This window comes from Jaculus jaculus, chromosome 9 (genome assembly GCF_020740685.1).
Source record: "Jaculus jaculus isolate mJacJac1 chromosome 9, mJacJac1.mat.Y.cur, whole genome shotgun sequence".
NCBI classification, from domain to species: Eukaryota; Metazoa; Chordata; class Mammalia; order Rodentia; family Dipodidae; genus Jaculus; species Jaculus jaculus.
The window spans coordinates 78,659,949-78,686,237 of record NC_059110.1 but is presented as its reverse complement, the minus strand read 5'-3'; the positions used below and the strand labels follow the sequence as shown (position 1 = coordinate 78,686,237).

The following is a 26,289-nucleotide window of genomic DNA, read 5'->3' as shown; positions in this document are numbered from 1 at the left end:
ACCCGAAGTCTCCAGCCTTCCTCTGGGCTCAGGGAACTGTCTCTTTGATGTCATCCCACCCCAGTTTCCAGGCATCTTTAGCCCGGGGCTCATTCTGAGGAACTAGGAACTTTTAGGAAACCAGACTCGGGCTGAGATGCAGCCCTGTGCTGGGGAGTGCTTGTCCAGCATGTGCAAATGGGTTTTAGCTCCAGCACAAAGCAGGAGACACAAAAACAGTCTATTGCTTAGCATAAAGTAGGAATTAGCAATATTTTCTCCCCACTGGAAGCATATTGAACTTTTGTTTGTTTCAAGGCAGGATCTCACTTTAACCCAGGCTAACCCTTAACTCACTCTGTAGTTTCAGGCTGACTTCGAAGTCACAGCAATTCTCCTACCTGTGCCTCCTGAGTGCTAGGATTAAAGGCGTATGCCACCTCACCTGTATTGAACTTTCATTTACATTTATCTATTTAATAGAAGGAATGGGTGTGCCAGGGCCTCCTGCTTCAGTAAACAAACGCTAGATGCACACATCACTTTGGGCATTTGGTCTTATTTACATGAGTACTGAGGAATTGAACCCAGGCCATCAGGCTTTGCAAGCAAAAGCCTTTAACCACACTGTGCCATCTCTCCAGCTCCATATTGACTCTTTTTTTATTGTTGTTGTTATTTTGTTGTTGTTGTTTTTTGAGGTAGGGTCTTGCTCTAGCCCAGGGTGACCTGTAATTTACTATGTAGCCTCAGGCTGGCCTCAAATTCATAGACATCCTCCTACCTCTGCCCCCTGAGTGCTGGGATTAGAGACATTCACCACCACGCCAAGCTTCCAGATTGACTTGCTAAATATCCATTTCTATTTCTTCAGGCAAAATGCCTGTGGTTAGCTTCCTCATAAGAAAACACTACTGAGGAAGGCCAGCTAGCTCTGGAAAAGAAATATAGACAATATTTTTGCCTTTAACTCTTCTTTCTTTTGAGCAGAGACATTGGTTTGCCCAGGGACTGAAGACAACCAGGAGAAAAGAGGCTCCAGCTCTTCCTACCCAGCTTTTGACCAACCACCAAGGTCAACAGCTACAATGTCTAAGAGACCCCGGCTCTGTCCTTGAAGAAAAAAGACTTTTTGACTTCTTTGGAGTCCTTATGAGGCAGTTTAGGGTTAACAGGGCTCCTGAAAATAAATGGTTGAAGGCAAGAAATATCCTTAAGCCTGAAGAAGGAATCTTGTCTTTCCTTATCACTTTCATTCCTAGAAAATTATCCCCTTCCAAGAAAATTCCTGTCATATTACCCCCTCCAAGAAGGATTATTCCCTTCCCTGAGAAACCTGGCAAAGTTCCTGGACACCTGGCTGGACTGACCAGCTCAATTCCCATCCAGTGAATTCCCATAAAAAGACCCTGATCAGAGTCACCAGGCATATTTCCCTGCTCTGGACAGCTCCCAAGTGGGAGCTTTCAGCTTTGCTTTCTTTTTAAAATTATTTATTTATTTATTTATTTGAGAGAGAGACAGAGAGAGAGAGAGAGAGAGAGAGAGAGAGGGTGTGCCATGGCCTCTAGCCATTGCAAACAAACTCTACCACATGTGCTACCTTGTGCATCTGGCTAACACAGGTACTGGGGAATTGAACTTGGGTCCATAGGCTTCTCAGACAAGCGCCTTAACTGCTGAGCCATCTCTCAGGCTTTACTTTCTTTAATGGTGTTTGTCCATCTCTGGAGACCCCCCTCCTGTCATACAGAAACTGCCTTCAAATCTTTCTCTTTTTTTTCTTCTTATTTTTAAAAAATTTTTGTAGTTTATTTATTTATTCGAGAGTGACCAACAGAGAGAGAAAGAGAGAGAGAGAGAGAATGGGCACTCCAGGGCTTCTAGCCACTGCAAACGAACTCCAGACGCGTGTGCACACTTGTGTATCTGGCTAATGTGGGTGCTGAGGAATCAAGCCTTGAACCGGGGTCCTTAGGCTTCTCAGGCAAGTGTTTAACCGCTAAGCCATCTCTCCAACCCTCTTTGCATTGTTTTTATTTGTTTGTTTTTCGAGGTAGGGTCTCACTGTAGCTCAGGGTGACCTGGAATTTACTATATAGTCTCAGGCTGGCCTGAAACTCATGACAATACTTCCAACTCTGCTTCTTGGATGCTGGGATTAAAGGTGTGCGCCACCACACCAGCTAGTCTGTGGATTTGTTGAATTCATAAGACAAGACCTCCAAAGCCACTGACTCAGTAGAAATTTTGTGTGGCCCTAACTCCTGAGTTACAGTCCAACTAAGAGCCAAAAAAGGCTCGGCTGCTTTTGTGAGCAACTCGCATTACCTTATCACTCACTGGAATTCAAGGACAAAGATGGCAGGAGTCAGGCCAGGGGAGCATTGGAAAAGAGGAGCGGAAAGAAAGACGGAAGGAGGGAGGGAGGGAAGGAGGGAGGGAGGGAAGGAGGGAGGGAGGGAGGGAGAAAAGTAGGTAGGATGGGATGAAACTAGAGCAATGCCAGACAGGAGAAGCACTGAAGGGTTGTGGGGATTGGAGGAGGGAGAGGATGAGGCCTTTGGCAGGAAAGGGAAGAGTAAACTCAGTTCGCTGCTGGGCTTTGGTACCAAAGGCTAGCAAGTGTAGCTGGGTTAGTCGCGCCCCACCTTCCAGAATCTGGGGTGGTTTAGCGTCGCTCGAATTTTGTTATGTTCAAGTCAGGTTTGCTTTGCAAAGTGAGGGCTCATAGCTCTGGAAGGAGGCTACCAGCTGGATCTCTAAGGCTAGACTGGGCCCCAGAGCAGGTGCAGGACCTATGGCCGGGTCAGGCCTGGAGAGGAGAGCCGGCTGGGCGCCGAGCTGAGAGCAGAACGCCTTCCTAGCGTGCGGAGGGGAAGGGCAGGGCGCGTGCCCATGTCACCCAGAGCCGGGCGCCCGCTGGGCATTCTGTCTCCCAGGCCCGTCTGCCCCGCTAGCGCCCTCTACCCAGCACCATCAACCGATCGGGTAACTCCAGGTGGGGACCCCGCGGGCCGCGCACGTCACAAAGGCAGCCGGCGCGGGGCACTGGCCCGGGAGAGGGCAGGTCGCGGCCCCGGAGGCTCGCGGAGCTGGCGTCGGGGCAGCAGCGCGGGCGGAGCAGGCAGACGCGCTCGGCGTCCCCGCAGCCCAAAGGGCGCAGCCGGAGCCGGGCTCAGACAACCGGTAACTGGCGATCCCACCGGTCAGCCCCGGTCAGCCGAGGTAGCTGTGGGCTCCGAGAAGCGTGCACCACCTTCTTCTAGAAGCACCTTTCACTGTGCTGGTTTCAGGTCACTTCCACATCCCCCAGGAAGCTGGGACATGACAGCTGTGGGATAATATGGTGGACCAAGCACAGGTTTGGGACTGCCAGCTTGGGTTCGAACACCCACACCCACGCACTAAAGGACATCGTGTCACCAGGAAACTTGATTAACCTTACACCTCTGTTTCTCCGTTTATAAGATAGGCGTGTTTCTATCTTCCTTATAGGGATCATAGAAGGACTTTGGTCTCAAATCATTAAAGGTAGCCCACGTTGAAAGGATTGATCACTCCGATTTACAGATGTAGGGACTGAGGCACAGAGATGACCACTACCAAAAGACAGGGCAAAGAACAACCCTTACTAAGCTACGCTGCTTCTCACTGGTGGGGGTGGGTGTTTGTAGTCTCAATCATAGATTATTTGGGAGCTTCTTATTTAAAAAAATGTTTCAAGTTCCCCTGCCCAGCATATTCTTCCAAACCCACACCCTACTGCTTAAAGGCCTGGTGATGGTTCTTGCCTCCTGTGGCTTTGTCAGGATTCAGCCTTGCCCCTGAACACACCCAAACAGTTCTGCACTTGAAACCAGGGCTTAGACATGCCAGGCAAGCACTCTGCCATTGAACTGTACCGCCAGCCCTTGGTTCAGTGTTTCTAAGGCCATTTTTGTCACCTTGATTTATGCTATCTGCAGCAGAGGCGCCCCAACTTGTAAACTTAAGTCAGCTAACAAGTGATTGAAGACACAGCCCAGCTTGCTCAAGACATCCAAGCAAAATTTTATTCCCTGAATGTGCACATATCACCTGCAATCAAACTCCTGTGGCTTTGCACAGTCTCCTGCTTGAGATGGGGCAGTTCATCCACTGTGCCACTAGTCCGTCTTGCAAATCCTACTCACCTTCCAAAACCTAGCTCAGATGTCACTTTCTCTGAGCAGCCCTCTGTACTTCTCTTTACTCAGGTTGAGTCACCCCTTATGTGTGCTACCCCTATACCATATATATACCTGGGCTAAGGCCTTCTCATTTCTCTCTATTTTATTTATTTTTTTCCGGGATTACAAGAGTATGTCACCATGTCTAGCTTCTGTGTTAAAACTCAGTACTGCTTCATACCCATGGATAGACTTGGGTATTTTTAGAATCAAGAATTTACCATTGAACCACCTGCATCTAATACAGCGCCTAAACTATATGTGCAGGACCACAAAGAAGGTTCACCCAGTGGACTTTGATTTCTGCTTGACAGGTGTGGTAGTTTGAGTGGATATCCCCCAGTAGATTCAGGAGTTTATTAAAAGTTGCAATTTAAGATCTCCAACCACTGGCTGGAGGAGGTGTCACTGTGGGCGGAACCTGGGGTCTAACCCTAAGGTGTAACTGGGGGCAGATCTGGAATGCCAGCCTAAAAGTGTGCAGAGCACTTGAGCTCTAACTGGGGGTCCTGCTTGCTTATGGTGCTGCTGGTGGTCTTTCTCTCTGGATGGACCTGTTAAAGGGGGCCAGCTTCCTCTGCCATTATGGAACTTCCCCTGGATCTGTATGCTTCAATAAATTCGGTTCCTCCTATAAACCGTTTGGAGAACTGGTTTGGAGGTTCATCCCAGCGACATGAAGCTGACTGTGACAACAGGTAATAGCTCTTTCTCTTTATACCTACAGAGAACACGTGATTGATTTTTGTTCCTCATTCTTGGAAGCCCTGCTCACCATATCACTACACTGTTCTTTGATGGATGAAGAAGGAGAAGTGATCCAGCCCCAGGAGCAGAGCTGCTGGGCCACTCTGCCAGATATATGCCTGCGTCGTGTCTTCTGGTGGCTGGGAGACAGGGACAGGTCCAGGGCAGCCCTGGTCTGTAGAAAATGGAACCAGATAATGTATTCGGCAGACCTCTGGCGATACAGGACTATCACATTCAGTGGGAGACCGTCCAGGGTGCATGCATCCGAATTCGAGTCGGCATTGTGGTATGTTAAGAAATTTGGTCATTACCTGGAACACCTGGAGATCAAGTTTCTGAATCCTTACAACGCTGTCTTGACCAAGAAGTTCCAGGTCACCATGCGAAGCCTTCTGTCATGCCTGGGGAAGAATAACAACCGCCTGAAGTCTCTCTCCATCCAGCACCTGGAGCTAGACCGGCTGGTCTGGAGGAATAGCATCAGGAGCTCACTCATCAAGAGCCTGAGCTTCTTTTTAAAGAAAATGGGCAAGCACCTGGACCACCTTAGCCTGAAAGGGGCCCGACTGACAGTGGACCAAGGCTGCCACGTCCTCAACTCCCTGAGCTACCTGCGCAATGAGAATAAGGCCTCCGAACTCAACATTGAAGACTTCTTCAGCCATCATTTGGCCGTCTATGGCAGCTCCCAGTTCACTAAGGCCATGGCCACATTCCACAACCTGACGTTCCTGACACTCAACTACAACTGTATATCTGATGAGCTGCTTGAGACCTTGAGTGAGAACAACATCGGCACCCTCCAGACCATGAACATCAAATGCCATGTTCATGACCCCCACAGCCAGGTCATATGGGGTATGTCCTGGGCCAAGCTGGCCAGGCAGGCCAGCAACCTGAAGGTGAACTTCTTCTTTGAACGGGTAATGAAGTATGAGCACCTGGCCCGGATCCTTCTGCAAGAGATCCCCATCAGGAGCATTAGTCTTCGAAGCTGCTATTTCAGTGACCCAGATTGGTCCATGAGGCCCACTCTCACAGACCTCCTGCCCACCTTCCGGAACACTCTGCAGGTGAGAGGAAAGTGAGGCTTCGAGAGGCTTGGGAGGCTTGTCACTGCTGTTGCCCAGAGGAAAGCTTGTTGCAGTCTGACTTTGGCCTAGGTTCACTCAACCCCATGTTGAAGTTCTAGATGTTCCTAAACCAGCCCTGCCCCATGCCTCTAAGACCACAGTAGACCAAGAAAGAACTGTAGCCATTTCCTGTGCATAGGCCCAGGGAATTTTCTGTTGGTTTTTAACCAAGAGAAGACCATTTAACCTTAGCTCAGAGCTGTAAAGCCTGAGTCAGGAGGTACTCTGAGGTGACAGGCCAGTGAGAAGTCTCTTTCTCCCTTCCCGCTGACTCACAGCAGCACACAGGACACCCTATGGTCCCTGTGATCAGTGCTGAGCAAGGGGCTATTTGTCACAGCAGTGCCTGCTAGTTGGGTAGAATGAAAAGAACCAAACCACTCAGAAAGCCAAATTTGCCATCGGACATTGGAGACCTCCTAGGTTCTAGGCTTTCCTCTTGTCTAGTACTTTCCCTGCCTACAAATCAAGATAATTTTGTCCTGTCTGCAGAATTCACAGTGGTTATAACAGCTGACATTAACTGGTATAAGTACCACTTCTGTTATTGCTGCAGGTATTTGAGGTTCAGGAGGGGCATCCCAAGCCTATAAACCCCAATTTCAGATCCTTAGCATATTTAACAAAGAATTGATAAAAATGGACCCAAGAAGGTTAAATTATGAATCATTAAGTTTATTTAGGCAGAAATGATGAATTGTGAGGTTTATTTAAGGGAAATTTGGGTCCAGGAAAAGGCTGGAGCAGAGCCACAAGCACATGGGAAGATAGGACCTAGGAGCTTGTATGGGAAGATTGAGAAGATACACGCACTTGTGTGGGAGGCCCAACATCAGTCCTGAGCTTCCCTACGGAAGAAAGCTGAGAGTAAGTGGTGATGGCTTAAAGGAACAATAGCAGAAGGAAAGTACCAAATGCAGAGGCCAGGAAATTCAGATGAGAAAGGAGAGTTACAACCATGGTTACCCCGAGTTTAGAGAAAGTACCCAGGTAGCAGACCCCGAGTTTACAGTAAACACTCATGTGGTAGATCTAGAGTGTAAAGGAAATATACATGTGGTAGACTCAGAGATCAGAGAAAAATCATACATGTAATTAAAGTGAGTAAGTTATCCCAAAGCATAAAGCAGAGACAAGCAGAAAACTGCCCAGGCCAAGGAACAATGTTCTGCCCTACTCAGTTGGGTAGAGGAGAGCCAGACTTACATGTGTCCACAGAGAGGGCAGAGATCAGCACTGACAAGCCTTTATACTCCACTAAAATATGGATTCTTGCTGGCATGGTGGGACATGCCTTTAATCTCAGCACTCAGGAGGCAGTTAGGAGTATCACTGTGAGTTTGAGGCATGATGAATTACAGATCAGCCTGGGCTAGAGTGAAGCCCTACTTGAGGGGGAAAAAAAAAGTGGATGGGGGGATTCTTTCAAGTATGTAAGGGGAAGCCCTGACTGGTTTACAGTCAAGTGACTGACACCAAAGGCCAGCCCACCTGGGGGGTGTGCCAGACTGTGGAGGCAGCGGGGGCGCTGCAGCTGTCGTGGATGAAATGATCAGCCATGAGTTCCATCCCGCCAAGGCGGAGTGCCAGCTTCTTTGGGCTCCTGTCTCTAACTGAAACTGCCTAAAATAAGCTAGCTACCTCCTGAGTCTCCTTCGTTATGATTTACATCTGAAATGCCCCCACAGCCTAATGTTTTAAACACTTGTTCCTCTGCTAGTGTGCTGCATTGGGAAGCTGCGGGAATGTCTGTAGGCCACTGGGGACAGGCTTCTGAAGGTTGAACCCTCCCGGATTCCTGCTGTTCTCTGCTTACTGGTCGTCCGAGCCATTCCGTTGCGCTTTCTCTGACACTGTGGACAAGGGGCTCTGAATTGTGAGCCATCATCTTTCCTCCTTTGTTTCCGTCAGGCATCTTGGTCACAGTGTCAGAAAATAGCTAGTGACAATTATTTTTTTTTAAATTTTATTTATTTATTTGAGAGCGACAGACACAAAGAGAAAGACAGATAGAGGGAGAGAGAGAGAATGGGCTCGCCAGGGCTTCCAGCCTCTGCAAACGAACTCCAGACGCGTGCGCCCCCTTGTGCATCTGGCTAACGTGGGACCTGGGGAACCGAGCCTCGAACCAGGGTCCTTAGGCTTCACAGGCAAGCGCTTAACCGCTAAGCCATCTCTCAAGCCCTAGTGACAATTATTAATATGGATGCTTACAAGGTGCTCACATCTACTTTGATAGTTGCACGGCTCTGAGGCTTGCAGGGCAGGCATCACTATGGCACTATGGTGCTGCAGAAAGCTCCAAATGTGGTGGTCTCTCACATTCACCCAGCCAGGCAGCCCAGGGCTAAGGCAGCGCTGTGGTCTCTAGATTTCAAATCCACTGCCTCCAAGCTCCAGGTTTTGCAAACTCGAGTGAGATCACAGTCATTCTCAAATCTCTTCCTCTGAGAACTGCGCATAGCGTTGCTTATGTAAAAAGCTTCCTGCAGGTGTGGCCGTGCACACCTTTAATCCCACCACTCAGGAGGCAGAGGTAGGAGTTTGCCCTGAGTTCAATGCCAGCCTAGGACTACAGAGTAGGTTCCAGGTCAGCCTGGGCTAGAGTGAGACCCTATCTCAAAAATAAAATAAAATAAAACCGAGTGTGGTGGTGCACACCTTTAATCCCAGCACTTAGGAGGCAGAGGTAGGAGGATCACCATGAGTTCAAGGCCACTCTGAGACTACATAGTGAGTTCCAAGTCAGCCTGGGCTAGAGTGAGACCCTACCTTGAAAACCAGAATAAATAAGTAAGTAAGTAAGTAAATTAAATTTAAATACAAGCTTCTGAACCACCATAACTGAGTGGCCCAGAGTCAGGTCAGGGACATGTGGGTGAGCGACCAAGGCAGTCCCAGCATCTCTGCCCCACACACCTTTCTCCTTGGTGCTTTTCCAGAAGTTAACGTTCGAGTTCAACAACAGCCATGAGTCACTCGACGAGCAGCTGTACCTCCTCATCCTGTCCTGCAGGAAGCTGTCCTACTTCAAAATCTGGGCTTTCCTGGATGTTAAGTTTGTGGAGCGGATCCTGAAGAGCCAGGAGGAGGGTCAGTGTGCCCTGCGCACCCTCAAGGTGAGAGCCGCAGCTCGCTGCATGGAATGGAACGGCAGGGACCTTGAACTTCTGCTCTGATGCAAGAGGAAGATTAGGGAGCAGGGTGGGCAGAGACAGGACAAGTCCTTCACTGTAGATGAGCAATTCCACGTACAGGTCTAGAGGCCTCTTTCTTCCTTCATGTCCACGGGTTCTACATCCATGCAGCCAACCAACTTCAGATGGAAAAATACTGGGGAAAACAGTTGTCTATACTGGAGATGCACATTCTATTCAGGAAGATAAGTAATCTGGAGATAATTTAAATGCTCAGGAAGATTCCATAGGCTATATGCAAATATAATGCCATTTTATATAAGGGACTTGAGCATCCATGCATCCTTGTATCTGAAAAGGGTCCTAGAATTGAATCTCCATGGATAACAAGGGAAATCTGTACTTGTGCTTTTGCTAATTCTTCCACTAATTGAATATTGAGTGTGTAGGTCCCTAGATGGTTACCAGGTCCTAAATGATGTCAGTGTGTGTGTGTGTGTGTGTGTGTGTGTGTGTGTGTGTTTCTCTATTGCTACAGATGAGAATTTATACAAACAGATATGAGACAAATGAAGAGGACAGGACCCTACGGGAAATCTACAGGAAGTACAGAAAGCTGATCGATTTAGAGCTTAACTATTTTGTCATCGCTTACCCCATGATGTAACGAGCATTCTCCAGAGGAAGAAAGGTGCGCTTGAACTGGAAATCTACTTTTCCAAGAACTGCACTTGGGGCTTCCATACTCTCACCCCTATTTCTTCTTCATCTCCTCCTCCTCTTTCCCCTTCTATTCTTCTTCCTCCTTCTCCTCCTCCTCCTCTTTTTTTTTTTTTTTTTTTTTTTTTTTTTGCCAGTTCCACACTAACATGACCCACCTGGCAAGGGCTGGGACTGCTGGTGATAGGAAGACCCCCAAGTGACTTTTAAAGTGCTCTCTCTACCAACTACCTAGAGTGACTTCACTTTTTGTCATCTGGTATTGTTTTTTGACACCTTCACTCAGCCACAGAGCAAATTGCCCAAAATTACCGGAAGTAGGCTCCCACTAGAGGAGTCTGGTCCTTGCTCATCAGTGCTGCCAGACAGTTAGGTCACCAGCCAGTGAGCAAACCCATGTTACAGGTTTAGAAATAGCCTGTATCTGGCTGCCCTTCATGTCAGAGCCTGTTGATCTTGAAGTTGGCTGGGCCTGATCCCACACCCAGCTTACCAGTGTGCCCTTGGATGAAGCTATGCCCCCTTTCAGAAGGAGCCTACTCAGGGCCAGTGCTCCCTCCTATAGCAGGAACCCGGTGCCAGTTATCAGCCCTGTGAGGCAGATGTCCTGCCTCAGCTTTTCATGTAGGCTGAACAATGCATTGCCCAGCCTGTTGTGAACACTCAATCCTCAGATGTGAAGCCAAATATATATATATTTATATTTGTTTGTTTGTTTTCTGAGGTAGGTTCTCACTTTAGTCCAGGCTGACCTGGAATTCACCATGTAGTCTCAGGGTGGCCTCAAACCCACAGCAATCCTCCTACCTCTACCTCCTGAGTGCTGGGATTAAAGGCATGTGTCCCCATGCCCCGCTGAATGGGAAGTATTTATGAAGAATCTGTAGTGTCATGCATGGGGAAGTGTTCCTAAATGCAATGTTAGGTGAGCAAGGAGGACACAGAATCATGTGTCCTATGATACCATATGAAACTTACCTTGGTCTTTAAAGTATAGAAGTGATAAAATAAAAATATTGTTATTCGGGGATAGAATTATGGGTGTTTTGCCTTTTCTTATGTTTTCCCATACTTTTAACTTTTTTACAATGGCACCTGTTGTTTTTAATAATTAGGAACACAATCTGGCATGTTTCAACTAATGAGTAATATACATTCTTGAGCCTGGGCCATAGATATTTATTGTTTCTGCTCCTTTGAGGTTTTTGTGCACATAGTTGCATATTGTTTTTTTCCAAACATATGCAAATCAATAAAATGCCAAAATTCCTATTATAAGTGGCTCGTTTCAGATTTCGTCCATATTCTTGCTTCTCAGCCTCTTGTTGCAGCTCACAGCTAACTTTTCAGTTTTCAGACATTTCCATGATCGCTCTCATCTGTCGCTCCCACAGTGCTACTTGTTAGCATGGTTAGAATTTTATTAACATTCAGAAAAGATTGTACTGGTGAAGGGAACGGGGCTTCTACCTATAGGAAGCTCCTAGATCTGATGGAAGGGCCCTAGGGAGCATTTTGGTCCTGTGAACTCAGAGGAGACCTTCGCTGGAAGCCAGACCACGTGGCCGATGCAGCCATGTAATGATTTCTCTGTAGTGTGGAACAGATTTCTTTTATCCCAAACATGAAATTTAAGTATAGGTAACTTAAGAGTTATGCAAAACATATGAGCATAAGTATTTATGAACATGTTTACTTATAGTAGATTCATTTTACAGGTCTGCAAAGTCTCTGCCATATGTGGCTTAATAGTAAGCAGCTGGATTCTCAGCCCTGCTTCTGCATGAATCTGTTATGATATCATACACCATGTTCTCCTAAAAATCTCCAGAGAATGAAAGTGTAAAGGGCATGTAATATTCGGTGTGATTGTTAAAAAAAAAAAAAAAAAAAAAAACAGTTCTCAAAGGCAGGAGGATTAGGAATTCAAAAAACCGAACCAACTACCACCAATAAAATAATAATGAGATAAAATAAAGACTCCTGATATTTAAAAAAAAACAGTTCTCAACTTAGGTGTTCCTTAGAAGAGTGGCCACAGGAACCCTCAAAGATCCCCCAACCATACAGAGAGCTACTGCAAAGATTTTCTGTTTCCTTTCAAAAATCAAAACACTGTGCCCTGGTGCACCCATTCTCTCTGTCTCTGTCTGTCTGTCTCTCACTCTCTTTCTCTGATTGCAAATAAAAATTTAAAAATATTAAAAAATATGTGTATTTGGGGAGTTCTTTGGCTCTGCATTTCCCCCACTTTGTGCATCTGGCTTTACATGGGTACTGAGAAAACAAACCCAGGTGGTTAAGCTTTTTAGGCAAGTGCCTTTAACCACTGAACCATCTCCCCAGTCCCCAAATAGAATTATGTTTAAGCCAGCATATATATATATATATATATATATATATATATATATATATATATATATATATATACACACACACACACACACACACACACACACACACACACATTATCCTGATGTAGGGTCTTACTTCAGCCCAGGCTGACCTGGAATTCACTATGTAGTCTCAGACTGGCCTCGAACTCACAATTGTTCTCCTACCTCAACTTCCCTAGTGCTGGGATTAAAGGCATATGCCACCATACCCAGTTTTTTTCTTTTCTTTTTTTAATGACTACATTCAAAGGCCCAGTGGCAAAAATAGCTGATAGACTTGTGACCCCTCTGTTCCTCTCTGGGCATCCTCTAATGGAAACTAATTCTGACTCCCTGGGGCCTCCTCTTGGTTGTTGGCTGGAGCTGATAATGCCATGGTGGCAATATGAGTGGCGATAACTTGCTGGCATGAAATGAATGTTTGTGTCTCCTTTAAAATTTGTCTATTGGAATATAATCCCCAATTTAATGTTCCTTGGATGTGGAGTTCTTGCAGGGTGATTAGGCCATAAGAGTAGGATTAGTGTCCTTAGAAAAGAGACTCCAGAGAATATTCTGTTCTCCTTCCACCATGTGAGGACACAGAAGTTAGCAGTTTGTGACCTGGAGGAGCCAGGACCCAACCTTGCTGTCATCCTACTCTCATTGCTTTAGGCACCAGAACTAGAGAAGAAATGTCCATAGTAAGTCACTCAGTCTGAAGTATCTTGTTATGTTAGCTTGAACTGACTGAAACACACGGACCTAAGGACAGTGGAGCTATGATCCAGCTAAAGTGCAAGCATCACCTGCAGGCAGATCAACACTGAAGCAGCAGGTTTTGTGTTTGGAAACACTCTTGGCTAAAGCTTTGACCTATGTTCAAGCTTCCCGAAGCCTGAGGTCTCAGACTACTAGATAGGTCACTAGTTGGTGTGCCCCTGAGTAAGCCCCTTGTCATGCTTAAGCCCTGAGTCAGGTCTGTGATGCTAAACATGAAAGGATATAAATGAATGGCCACACTGCCTCGAAGCACTTGCCTAATCTCTGGCCTGCCACTCCTCATTGTGTGTCCAGCTTTTTTGAGTATGAATGTTGCAGTAAAATAATACAATATAGCAGGCTGGAGAGATGGCTTAGCAGTTGAAGTGTATGCCTGCGAAGCCTGAGGACCCAGGTTCAGTTCCTCAGTACCCATGTAAGACAGATGTACAAGGGGGTGCATACATCTGGAGTTGGTTTGCAGTGGCTAAAGGTCCTTGTGCACTCATTCTCTTTCTGTCTGTCTCCTCTCTATATCTCTCTGTGCTTGCTAATAACTAAATAAAAATTAAAAATATTTTTTAGAAAGATAATACAATGTAGCACAGGAGACTGGCCTATGGATTGTCGATGAATGTTGGCTTTTCTGTTATCAATGAGGAAACAGACTCTTTGTCAGAGTCACCTTCCTGTTGGTGGTGGCAGGCCCAAAGTATACTTTACAGATTCAGAACCCACAGCTGAGGCTGGGGAGATGGCTTAGTGAGCAAGAGCACTTGTGACTCAAGCATGAGGTCCTGAATTCAATCCCTCAGCACTCAAATTATTAAAAAGGGGGGTCATGGTGGCCCATACCTTTAAGCCCATAACTTAGGAGGCAGAGGTAGGAGGGTTGCTGTGAGTTCGAAGCCAGCCTGAGACTACCTAGTGAATTCCAGGTCAGCCTGGGCTACAGCAAAACCCTACCTTGAAAAACAAACAAAAAAGCTAGGTGTGAGCACACAGGCCTGCAACCCTAGTACTAGGAGGGGTAGAGACAGGGGAATCACTGGGCACCATAGTCAGCCAGTCTGACTAAAAACCAGGGAGCTCCAAGCTCAGTGACTGTGTCTCAAGGAAAATAAGATGGAAGAGCAATAAAGGAGACCACCTGATGCTGTGCTCTGGCTTCTACATGAATGTACACAGGGCACACTGTGCATGCACAGAATATAGCAGAGAGAACCCAGACCTTTCTCCCATGTAATCAAAATGGGAAGACTCCACTCTTGCTCCCTTCCGCAGCCCAGCCCATGTCAGACAACTAATTAAGGTGATTATCTGTGGAGTGTTTACGGGTAAAGTATGAATTCACATGCTCCATGTGATCTTCCCAAAAATCTGTGAAAAGGACAGACCTCTCTCTGCCTGCCCATACCTTTCCCAGCCTTTAGCAAACTAGCTGTACTCACTTCTTTGAGGTTAACTTTTTAAACTTTCCCTTTCATTTTATTTTTGCTATTATTTTTTTTAGGTAGGATCTCACTCTAGCTGAAGCTGACCTGGAACTTATTATGTAGCCTCAGGCTGGCCTCAAACTCACAGCAATCCTCCCATCTCAACCTCATTGATGCTGGGATTAAAGGTGTGCTCCAACATGCTTGGTTTAAACTTTCTGTGACTGACTGAAAATTACGATCCTTTTAGAATAATGTCACCAACTATAATTTGAAAGAAGCAAGAAAAATATGTGTTCTGTCATATGTATATCTAAATTTTTTTTTTTTTTGAGGTGGGGTCTTGTTCATTATGTAGTCTCGGGCTGGCCTCAAACTCACAGCAATTTTCCTACCTCTGCCTCCTGGGTGTTAGGATTAAAGGCATGCACCACCACTATTTTTATACATCCAACTATTCTTAATTTTTAAAAATATCTTTATTTGCAAACAGAGAAGATAGAAGAGGAAAAGAGAGAGACAGAAGGCATGCCAGTGCTGTTGCCACTGCAAACAAACCCCAGATACATGTACCACTTTATGCACCTGGTTCCAGGCCATCAAGCTTTGCAAGCAAACACCTTTAGCTATGGAGCCAGCTCCCTAGCCCTGGATCCAGATTTAAGTGTGTGTGTGTAAGAGAGAGAGAGCTAGCAAGTAAGCAGGAGGGGTACCAGTTGAGAGTAAGAAGGGCAACAGCAGAGTGAGGAAAGACGGATAGGGAGGGTGGGGTGAATAGCAAAGAAAATGACACGTATGCATGAAAATGCCATAATGAAGCCCATTATTTTGTACACCCACTAACAATACTAATTTCAAAAACTCTGCCCCTAAAAAATAATAAATATATCACTTATATTTGATGGATATATACCATGGTTTTCTTTTTTTTTTATCCCTGTGGTGGTTAATTTTATATTTATTTAACTGGGACACCCAAAGCATCTGGGGGGGAGAGAGGATTTATTTCAGTTTACATTCTTTTTTTTTTTAATTTTTATTAACATTTTCCATGATTACAAAATATATCCCATGGTAATTCCCTCCCTCCCCACCCCCACACTTTCCCATTTGAAATTCCATTCTCCATCATATTACCTCTCCATTACAATCATTGTAATTACATATATACAATATCAACCTATTAAGTATCCTCCTCCCTTCCTTTCTCTTCCCTTTATGTCTCCTTTTCAACTTACTGGCCTCTGCTACTAAGTATTTTAATCCTCACACAGAAGCCCAATCATCTGTAGCTAGGATCCACATATGAGGGAGAACATGTGGCGCTTGGCTTTCTGGGCCTGGGTTACCTCACTTAGTATAATCCATTCCAGGTCCATCCATTTTTCTGCAAATTTCATAACTTCATTTTTCTTTACCGCTGAGTAGAACTCCATTGTATAAATGTGCCACATCTTCATTATCCACTCATCAGTTGAGGGACATCTAGGCTGGTTCCATTTCCCAGCTATTATAAATTGAGTAGCAATAAACATGGTTGAGCACGTACTTCTAAGGAAATGAGATGAGTCCTTAGGATATATGCCTAGGAGTGCTATAGCTGGGTCATATAGTAGATCAATCTTTAGCTGTTTTAGGAACCTCCACACTGTTTTCCACAATGGCTGGACCGGATTGCATTCCCACCAGCAGTATAGAAGGGTTCCTTTTTTTCCACATCCCCGCCAACATTTATGGTCACTTGTTTTCATGATGGTGGCCAATCTGATAGGAGTGAGATGGAATCTCAATGTAGTTTTAATCTGCATTTCCCTGATGACTAGTGACATAGAACATTTTTTTAGATGCTTATATGCCATTCGTATTTCTTCCTCTGAGAATGCTCTATTTAGCTCCATAGCCCATTTTTTGATTGGCTTGTTTGATTCCTTATTATTTAACTTTTTGAGTTCTTTGTATATCCTAGATATTAATCCTCTATCTGATATATAGCTGGCGAAGATTTTTTCCTATTCTGTAGGTTGCCTCTTTGCTTTTTTCACTGTGTCCTTTGCAGTGTAAAATCTTTGTAATTTCATGAGGTCTGAGGGATTAATCTGTGGTTTTATTGCCTGAGCAATTGGGGTTGTATTCAGAAAGTCTTTGCCAAGACCAATATGTTGAAGGGTTTCCCCTACTTTTTCCTCTAGCAGTTTCAGAGTTTCAGGTCTGATGTTAAGGTCTTTAATCCATTTGGCCTTAATTCTTGTGCATGGCGAGAGAGAAGAATCTATTTTCATCCTTCTGCAGATATATATCCAGTTTTCAAAACACCATTTGCTGAAGAGGCTGTCTCTTCTCCAATGAGAATTTTTGGAATTTTTATCGAATATCAGGTGGCTATAGCTACTTGGGCTTACATCTGGGTCCTCTATTCTGTTCCACTGGTCTACATGTCTGTTTTTGTGCCAGTACCATGCTGTTTTTGTTACTATGGCTCTGTAGTATAGGTTAAAATCAGGTATGGTGATACCACCAGCCTCTTTTTTGTTGCTCAGTATTATTTTAGATATTCGAGGTTTTTTGTGATTCCAAATGAATTTTTGGATTGTTTTTTCTATTTCCATGAAGAAACCCTTTGGAATTTTGATAGGGATTGCATTAAATGTGTAGATTGCTTTAGGTAAGATTGTCATTTTCACAATATTGATTCTTCCAATCCAGGAACAAGGGATGTTTCTCCACTTTCTACTGTCTTCTGCAATTTCTTTCTTGAGTGTTTTAAAGTTCTCATTGTAGAGATTCTTTACTTCCTTGGTTAGGTTTATTCCAAGGTACTTTATTTTTTTGATGCAACTGTGAATGGGAGTGATTCTCTGATTTCATCCTCTGTGTGTTTGTTGTTAGCATATATGAAGGCTACTGATTTCTGTGTATTTATTTTGTATCCTCCTACATGGCTGTAGGTTTTGATCACCTCTAACAGTTTGCTAGTAGAGTCTTTAGGGTCCTTTATGTATAGAATCATGTCATCTGCAAATAATGATAACTTGATCTCTTCCTTTCCAATTTGTATCCCTTTTATATGTGTCTCTTGCCTTATTGCTATGGCTAAGACTTCCAAAACTATATTAAATAAAAGTGGGGACAGTGGACACCCTTGTCTTGTTCCTGATTTTAGTGGGAAAGCTTCCAGTTTTTCCCCATTTAGTAATATGTTGGCTGTAGGCTTGTCATAAATAGCCTTTATTATATTGAGATATGTTCCTTCTATTCCCAGTCTCTGTAGGACTTTTATCATGAAGGGATGTTGGATTTTGTCAAATGCTTTCTCTGCGTCTAATGAGATGATCATGTGATTTTTGTCCTTCAACCCGTTTATGTAATGTATTACATTTATAGATTTGCATATGTTGAACCATCCCTGCATCTTTGGGATAGAGCCTACTTGGTCAGGGTGAATGATCTTTTTGATATACTCTTGTATTCTGTTTGCCAATATTTTGTTGAGAATTTTTGCATCTATGTTCATGAGGGAGATTGGTCTGTAATTTTCTTTTTTGTTCTATCTTTGCCTGGTTTTGGTATCAGGGTGATGCTGGCCTCATAGAAGGAGTTTGGTAGAATTCCTTCTTTTTCTATTTCCTGGAAAAGCTTAAGAAGCAATGGTGTTAGCTCTTCCTTAAAAGTCTGGTAAAATTCAGCAGTGAATCCGTCCGGGCCTGGGCATTTTTTAGTTGGGAGATTATTGATAACTGTTCGGATCTCCATGTTTGTTATAGGTCTATTTAAGTGATTAATCTCATTTTGATTTAATTTAGGTAGGTCATATAGATCAAGGAAATCATCCATTTCTTTCAGATTTTCATACTTTGTGGAGTATATGCTTTTATACTATGTCCCTATGATTTTTTGAATTTCTCTGGAATCTGTTGTGATGTTACCTTGTTCATCTCTGATTTTATTAATTTGTGTCTCTTCTCTCTTTTTTTTTGGTCAGATTTGCTAAGGGTTTATCAATCTTGTTTATCCTTTCAAAGAACCAACTCTTTGTTTCATTAATTCTTTGGATTGTTCTTTTTGTTTCTATTTCATTAATTTCTGCCCTAATCTTTATTATTTCTTCCCATCTACTGATTTTTGGTTTGCCTTGTTCTTATTTTTCCAAGGCTTTAAGGTGAAGCATTAGGTCGTTTACTTGCGACCTTTCTAATTTCTTAATATAGGCACTTATGGCTATAAATTTACCTCTTAGAACTGCCTTCATTGTGTCCCAGAGATTTTGGTATGTTGTGTTCTCATTATCATTTGACTCAATAAATTTTTTGATTTCCTTCTTGATTTCTTCATTGACCCATTCATTATTTAGTAGTGTATTGTTTAGTTTCCATGATTTTGTGTATGCTCTATAGCCTTTCTTGCTACTGATTTGTAGTTTAATTCCATTATGGTCAGATAGAATGCAAGGAATTATTTCAATTTTCCTGAATTTGTTAAGATTTGCTCTGTGTCCTAATATATGGTCTATTTTAGAGAATGTTCCATGTGCTGCTGAAAAGAATGTATATTCTGCAGCCTTTGGATGAAATGTCCTGTATATATCTGTTAAGTCCATTCCTTCTATGACCTCATTTAGTCCAGATGCTTCTCTGTTTATTTTTTCCCGGGATGACCTTTCAATTGATGAGAGTAGGGTGTTAAAGTCACCCACCACCACTGTGTTTGGTGTTTTCTGTGACCTTAGTTCTAATAGTGTTTGTTTGACAAATTTGGGAGCCCCCATGTTAGGTGCATATATGTTTAGGATTGTAATGTCCTCCTGTTGGAGTGTGCCCTTAATCAATATAAAGTGACCTTCCTTATCTTTCTTGACTAACATCGGACTAAAGTCTACCCTGTCTGATATTAGGATAGCAACCCCTGCTTGTTTTCTAGGCCCATTTGCTTGAAACACCGTCTTCCAACCTTTCACCCTAAGATAATGTCTATCCTTTGTAGAAAGGTGAGTTTCTTGGTGACAACAAATTGTAGGATCCTGCTTTTTAACTCAGTCTGCAAACCTATGTCTTTTCCTTGGGGCATTGAGGCCGTTGATTTTAAGAGATATTATTGAAAGGTGTGTATTTATGTTTGTCATTTTATTTTTATGGTTCCGAATCTACCTGTGCTCTCTTCAGTTAACTAGTATTTGAGTATTGCTTGTTTTTTCTAGGTTCCTTATATGTATGCTTTTTCTTTTCTTCAGCATGGAGGATTCTATCAAGTATTTTCTGTAGAGCTGGTTTTGTCTTCAAATACTCCTTTAACCTGCTTTTGTCATGGAATGTCCTTATTTCTCCGTCTATTTGAATGGATAACTTTGCAGGATAAAGTAACCTTAGTTGACAGTTGTTATCTTTCAGAACTTGGAATATATCACTCCAAGCCCTTCTGGCTTTAAAATTTTGTGTTGAATAATCTGCTGTAATCCTGATGGGCTTGCTTTTGTAGGTAACTTGATTTTTCTCTCTAACTGCTTTCAATATTTTTTCTTTGGTGTGTGTGTTTGGAAGTTTGATTATAATATGGCGAGGAGATGTTATTTCCAGGTTTTGTCTGGCTGGGGTTCTAAAGGCTTCCTGTATCTGCATTGGCACCTCTTTCCCAATTGGGGGAAATTTTCTTCTATGGTTTTGTTGAAGACGCCTACTATGCCTTTGGAGTGGAAATCTTCTCCTTCTACTATGCCCTGAATTCTTATATTTGATCTTTTCATAGTGTCCCGAATATCTTGAAATTCCCACTCATACTTTTCTATAAGTTTGTCTTTCTCTTTGTTGGCCTGTATTAGATCTGCCACCTGATCTTCTAGCTTAGATATTCTGTCCTCTCCTTCATCCATTCTACTGGTGAGATTTTCTACAGAGTTTTTTAGTTCATTAACTGTGTTCTTCATTGCTAGTAATTCTGACTGGTTTTTCTTTATTATTTCTATTTCCTTATTTCTGTCTTGTATTGCCTTCTTTATTTCATGAAATTGGTGTCCTGCATCTTCTTTGATTCCTTTGATTTCCTTTTTAAGTTCCTCTTTGACTCCTTTGATTTGTTCTCCGACTTCTTTGAACTTATTTACAATCATTCTTTTGAAATCTTTCTCAGGCATTTCCTCTAACTCGTTCTCACTGGAGGACATTTCTGATACATTAATACTTTTAGGTGGATTTATATCGTCTTGCTTTTTAGTGTTTCTTGTGTTATAATGTATATATTTTTGCATCTTGGATTAAGTTAATGCTTGGATTTTCTAGCTAGCTGGGTATTCTTAGCTGTATCAATTGATTTGATGTTATATATTTTCAGGGTAGGAGTTTAAGGTGTTAAGTATGGCTCTTAAGACTCTCAGAGTATCTACAAAGATGTTCTTAGGGGTTGAGTTTCCCTGCTATAGGAGTATTCAAGCAGGCTGAATGGAATAAAATACAATAAAATTTTAGAATCTACATTCTAAAATTTATCTAAACACTGTATACATTCAATCAAAAACAGCCCCGAGTATGTTTGCAAGAGTAGTTATTATAACGACCAGATCCTCTATCAACAAAGAGGTTAAGATTTCTGGTCTGTTGAGGGATCCAAGTCAGCTTGCGACCAAGTGAGACCCTTCCCTGGTGCAATCCCATTTACCTTGGATGATTTGGTCTCAGTCAAGTTGCTGCCTGTGTCGTCGGGCTGCTGTTCTGATTTCTGGAGCTGGGCACTGGCTTTTCCTGTGGGGCAAACCGAGCCTGGCAAGTGTGGCCCTACAGATCAGCACCCCTGATGCTGGAACTGCTGCTCAAGCTGCTGCTGCTGGATCTGTAGCCACTGCTGCTAAAGGTGTTGCTGCTGGACCCACCGCTGCTGCTGCCTCTGCTGCTGCTGTAGCTGCCACTGCTGGAGCCACCACTGCTGCTGAAGCTGCTGCTGCTGTGTCCGCTGCTGCAGTGTCCACTGCCGCTGCTCCCACAGAAGCTGCTGGGTCTGCCGCTGCTGCTGCAACTGGAGCTGCTACTGCTGGGGCTGCTGTTACCGGTGCCGGAGCCACTTATGTTGCTGCTGAACACTGCTCCTGCTTGGGTCCCGCTGTCGGCTCAGGTTGACGTGGCCGGGTCCCAGGTCCGCTGCTCTGTTCGCTGGAGCTGGTCTCAGGCAGTGGGGGAGGGTAGGGAGCCTCAACTGCTCTGGTTCTCTCGCTGCGCCACGTGTTCTTCTACTTCGCAGTCTGCTCCTCCGCTGCTCACTGCCGCTCTCCCTTCACGTTTCCTGAGTTGCGGAGAGCGCGGTGTGAGTGGAAGCTCCCGCACCTGGCTTTTCCTATGGCAGAAGCCGAGCCTGGCGGCTTTCTGTTGCACCGCCGCTGCTGCGGTTGGCTGAGCTGCCGGAGCCACTTTTGCCGGCGTGTGAGGGCTCTGGATGCTCTGGATTTCTTCTACTTCTCCACTACCACTTCAATTTCCTATACACCTCACTTTTTAGTAAAAGTGTATATTTTGCTGAGTTTTTGTGGTCTTTTTCCCCCCTAGGCTGCTTTGGCGTGGTACCTACGCCGCCATCTTAACCGGAAATCTGTTTTCTTTTTCTTATTTGTTTTTTTGAGGTAGGGTCTCACTCTAGCTCAACCTAGAATTCACTATGTAGTCTCAGGGTGGCCTCAAACTCTCAGCAGTCATCCCACCTCTGCCTCCTGAGTGCTGGATTAAAGGCATGCGCCACCACTGCCCAGCTTGTATATATACTTTTTTATAATACATTATCCAACATGTCTTCCAGAAAGAGTCATGTAGACATTTTTTTTCAATATCTTATTTATTTATTTTCAAGGAGAGAGTGAGGGAGAGAGAGAATGGCATGCCTGGGCCTCCAGCTGCTGCAAATGAACTCCAGATGTATGCATCACTCTGTGCATTTGGCTTTACATGAGGTAATGGGGAATCAAACCCAGGTTGTTTGGTTTTGCATGCAAGTGCCTTATCTGCTGAGCCATCTCTCCAGTCCCACATAGACATTTTTTTACCACATAGACATTTTTTTAAAGAATTTTAAAAAATTTGTTTATTTTTATTTATTTGAGATTGACAGACAGAGAAAGAGGCAGAGGGATAGAGAGAGAGGGAGAGAATGGGTGTACCAGGGCTTCCAGCTACTGCAAATGAGCTCCAGATACACGCGCCACCTTGTGGGTCCTGGGGAATCAAGCTTCAAACGGAGGTCCTTAGGCTTCACAGGCAAGCACTTAACTGCTAAGCCATCTCCCCAGCCTCCCACATAGACATTTTGACTGGCAACTGGAAACCACAGAATTCTGTTAACTCACTAACTGAATATTACACATGGCAAGAAATCAAATGACTTCCCAAGTGGTTCTTAGAAAATAATCAGATTACTACTACATTTATATAACTACAGATTTTAAAAACATGATCCACATGTGTCCACACCCACATACACAATGCTAAATGCTCAAGGGATGTGAGGTCTTTGAGAACGTGTACATTTGTCTTGTTTGTTGTGGATCCTCAGTTCCTATAACTGTGCCGAAAACAAGGCATTCACTGTTATTGAATGAATGCTGTAAGATATTGTTTGGAAATTAATCCACCTTAGTTTACAGGAAACAAGTGTTTCACGGTAGTGTTTCTTTCTCTCTTTTTTTCTTTTTGCATGAGTGTGTGTGTGTAGAGTATGAATGTGGTGTGGTGTGCATGATGTGTGATATATGCATGTGTATGTGTGCCAATGCATGCCCCACAGGTGTGTATATGGAGGTCAGAGGTGGACTGCAGTGCCCATCTCTTATCTCCCATCTGAATATTTCCTCAAGATGGCATCTCACCCTCAATTCAGTGATTCTCTGGCTTCCACCTCCTGCAGACTGAGGTTACAGACATGCTGGATGACCATGGTGCATTCTTTTTTTATCCAGCTGCTTCACAAGACTATTTCATTTGGTCCAAGGCTTAGGAGGGGCTCTGGGCATTACAAAGCTGCCTAGAGTCTGAAAAGGCTGGGGGTGGGGGGTGTTTCTGAGGATGACTTACACGGAGCAGAGGAGCCCCTGGAAGGCTGTGCAGTATTTAGTGATGCCTCAGGGTGAACCACTTCAAGAGAGACTTGCCCAGCAATGGCTGAAGGCTTGCCACTCTGCTCAGATTGGTCAGGTGGTCACCCATCTTCTTGAGCTTCACTTCCTCATTCAAGAAGTGGCTCTCAGGGAAGTGTGGGTAGTACCCATGCATGAAGATCCAGATGGGCCTGGTTCAGGTTCTTCTCCCGGCCCATGGCCCTGGTTTTGCATCCTGAGTAGACACCACAAGCACAAGTTTTTACATTGATTCCAGGGTATCAAACTTGGCTGTCTCTGGCCACAGGGGCCCAGTGCTTAAGTGCTCTTATCCTTGGAGCCCTGTAATGTGGGTTATGTCCTGACTCATCTTACGGACTATTAAGACAGCTCTGCCTTTTAAAGCTACCATTAAAAACACAATGCTGCCAGGTGTGGTGGTTCACACCTTTAATCTCAGCACTAGGGAGGCAGTCGTAGGAGGATCCCCATGAGTTCGAGGCCACCCTGAGACTACATAGTGAATTCCAGGTTAACCTGAGCTAGAGTGAAACCCTACCTCAAAAAGCCAAATAATAATAATAAAAAAAAAATAATGCTGTATATCCAAAGGACTCATCTCATTTCCTTAGAAGTACGTGCTCAACCATGTTTACTGCTGCTCAATTCACAATATCTGGGAAATGGAACCAGCCTAGATGTCCCTCAACTGATGAGTGGATAATGAAGATGTGGCACATTTATACAATGGAGTTCTACTCAGCAGTAAAGAAAAATGAAGTTATGAAATTTGCAGAAAAATGAATGGACCTGGAAAGGATTATACTAAGTGAGGTAACCCGGGCCCAGAAAGTCAAGTGCCACATGTTCTCTCTCATATGTGGATCCTAGCTACAGATGACTGGGCTTCTACGTGAGAAGGAAAATACTTAGTAGCAGAGGCCAGTAAGTTAAAAAGGAGACATAAAGGGAAGAGAAAGGAAGGGAGGAGGGTACTTCATAGGTTGATATTGTATATATGTAAGTATACTGATTGTAGAGAATGGAATTTCAAAGGGGAAAGTGTGGGGGGGAGGGAGGGAATTACCATGGGATATTTTTTTTTATAATCATGGAAAATGCTAATAAAAATTTAAAAAAATAATAATGCTGAAAATGGTTTCCAGTCAAGATGGCAAACTCACAGCCCCTCTAGAGCTCCGGGGGGTGAAATCAGAAAGCAGCGGGAACCGAGGACAACCACACTCTACCAGCAAGACAAGAATAGCTAGCTGACTCCCTGACAGATGACCCACCCCTCACACAGCAGCCAGGGCCCAGTGAGGCCACAGAGGAATTGGCAAGATGAGCAAGGGTGTTGTTTCCATAGTGAGCCTGATAACCTGCATCAGGGTGACAGAGACAGACACTACCGCATTCAAAATGCACCAAAGCAGACACCCAGAAGCTAATGAGAGCTCATCACTTAAGTGAAATTAAAACACACTCACCATGACTCAGGGAAGTTTGCAGAAGAGGAGATGGAAAGAATGTAACCACAGGATGGGAGGAAATATCCAGAGACATAACCCCTCCCCCTACAATGACAGACTGCTGCTCTCACAACTCATAACCTACAACTCCATGGTGAGTAACAGCAATCCCACTGAGGAGGGCCTTTAGTGGGGTGGGGGCAGGGAGAAGGGAAATGGTGGTATCAATATATGATGTGTCCATACAAAGTTTCTACTTAAAAAGTAAATAGGGCTCTTCCTTCGGACCAGGCGGCGGCAGCGGCTACAAGCGCAGCCACCTGAAGGTGGAGCTGTCCCAGCTGCGCGTCGCTAAAGTGACCGGCGGCGCGGCGTCCAAGCTCTCCAAGATCCGAGTTGTCCAAAAATCCATCGCTCGAGTTCTCACAGTCATTAACCAGACTCAGAAAGAAAACCTCAGGAAATTCTACAAGGGCAAGAAGTATAAGCCTCTGGACCTACGGCCTAAGAAGACCCGCGCCATGCGCCGCCGGCTCACAAAGCACGAGGAGAAACTGAAGACCAAGAAGCAGCGGCAGAAGGAGCGGCTGTACCCTCTGCGCAAGCATGCCGTCAAGGCCTGAGCTCACCCTCGCCACAGCAATAAAACACAAAACTGTCAAAAAAAAAAAAAAAGTAAATAGGGTTGGGGAGATGGCTTAGCAGTTAAGGCATTTGCCTGCAAAGCCAAAGGACCTCAGTTTGATTCCCCAGGACCCATGTAAGCCAGATGTAAAGGTGGCACATGTGTCTGGAGTTCATTTGCAGTGGCTGGATGCCCTGATGCACCCATTTCCTCTCTGTCTCTCTTTCTCTCTCTCTCTCTCTTTTTCTCTCTCTGTGTGTCTGCCTCTTTCCCTCTCTCTCTCAAATATATAAAATTTAAAATAAATAACTAAAAACAATATTGAGCTGGAGAGATACCTCATTGGTTAAGGTGCTTGCCTGCAAAGCCTAAGGACCCAGGTTCAATTCCCCAGTACCCACATGAACCAGATGCACAAGGTGGCACATGAGTTTGGAGTTCATTTGCAGTGACTAGAGGCTAGGGAGTATGCCCATTCTGTTTCTATTTGCCTCTTTCTCCCACCCCCAATTAATAAACTTTTTTAAAAAAGAAAAAAAAAACCTTACAAACCACCTCACCAGGGAAGTTCCCGCAGTGCAGTGGTTATCACTTTCACCTCACACAAATCACCTCATTCTTTCCTCTTCCC

General features: G+C 44.3%; 2 protein-coding genes across 2 annotated transcripts; both read left to right on the top strand.

Moving 5' to 3' along the window:
- Positions 1-4,940: 4,940 nt before the first annotated feature.
- Positions 4,941-9,877, top strand: Fbxo39 (F-box protein 39). Its single transcript, XM_004672411.2, has 3 exons — positions 4,941-6,013; positions 9,016-9,192; positions 9,749-9,877. Exons 1-3 carry the CDS (start codon positions 4,988-4,990, stop codon positions 9,875-9,877), a joined length of 1,332 nt encoding a protein of 443 aa, XP_004672468.1. The 5' UTR covers positions 4,941-4,987.
- A 13,652-nt stretch (positions 9,878-23,529) lies between these two features.
- On the top strand, positions 23,530-25,692 carry LOC123463529 (60S ribosomal protein L35-like). Its single transcript, XM_045159531.1, has 2 exons — positions 23,530-23,590; positions 25,325-25,692. The coding sequence occupies exons 1-2, from the start codon at positions 23,530-23,532 to the stop codon at positions 25,654-25,656; spliced, it is 393 nt and encodes a 130-aa protein (XP_045015466.1). The 3' UTR covers positions 25,657-25,692.
- Positions 25,693-26,289: the final 597 nt, after the last annotated feature.

Excerpts from the sequence above, each read along its gene's own strand:
- LOC123463529 (XM_045159531.1), top strand. The coding sequence starts at position 23,530 with ATGACTTACACGGAGCAGAGGAGCCCCTGGAAGGCTGTGCAGTATTTA. Across the intron at positions 23,591-25,324 it reads GTATTTAGTGATGCCTCAGG|GCGGCGGCAGCGGCTACAAG; the intron begins GTGAACCACTTC and ends CCTTCGGACCAG.
- Fbxo39 (XM_004672411.2), top strand. The coding sequence starts at position 4,988 with ATGGATGAAGAAGGAGAAGTGATCCAGCCCCAGGAGCAGAGCTGCTGG. Across the intron at positions 6,014-9,015 it reads CCTTCCGGAACACTCTGCAG|AAGTTAACGTTCGAGTTCAA; the intron begins GTGAGAGGAAAG and ends GTGCTTTTCCAG. Across the intron at positions 9,193-9,748 it reads GTGCCCTGCGCACCCTCAAG|ATGAGAATTTATACAAACAG; the intron begins GTGAGAGCCGCA and ends CTATTGCTACAG.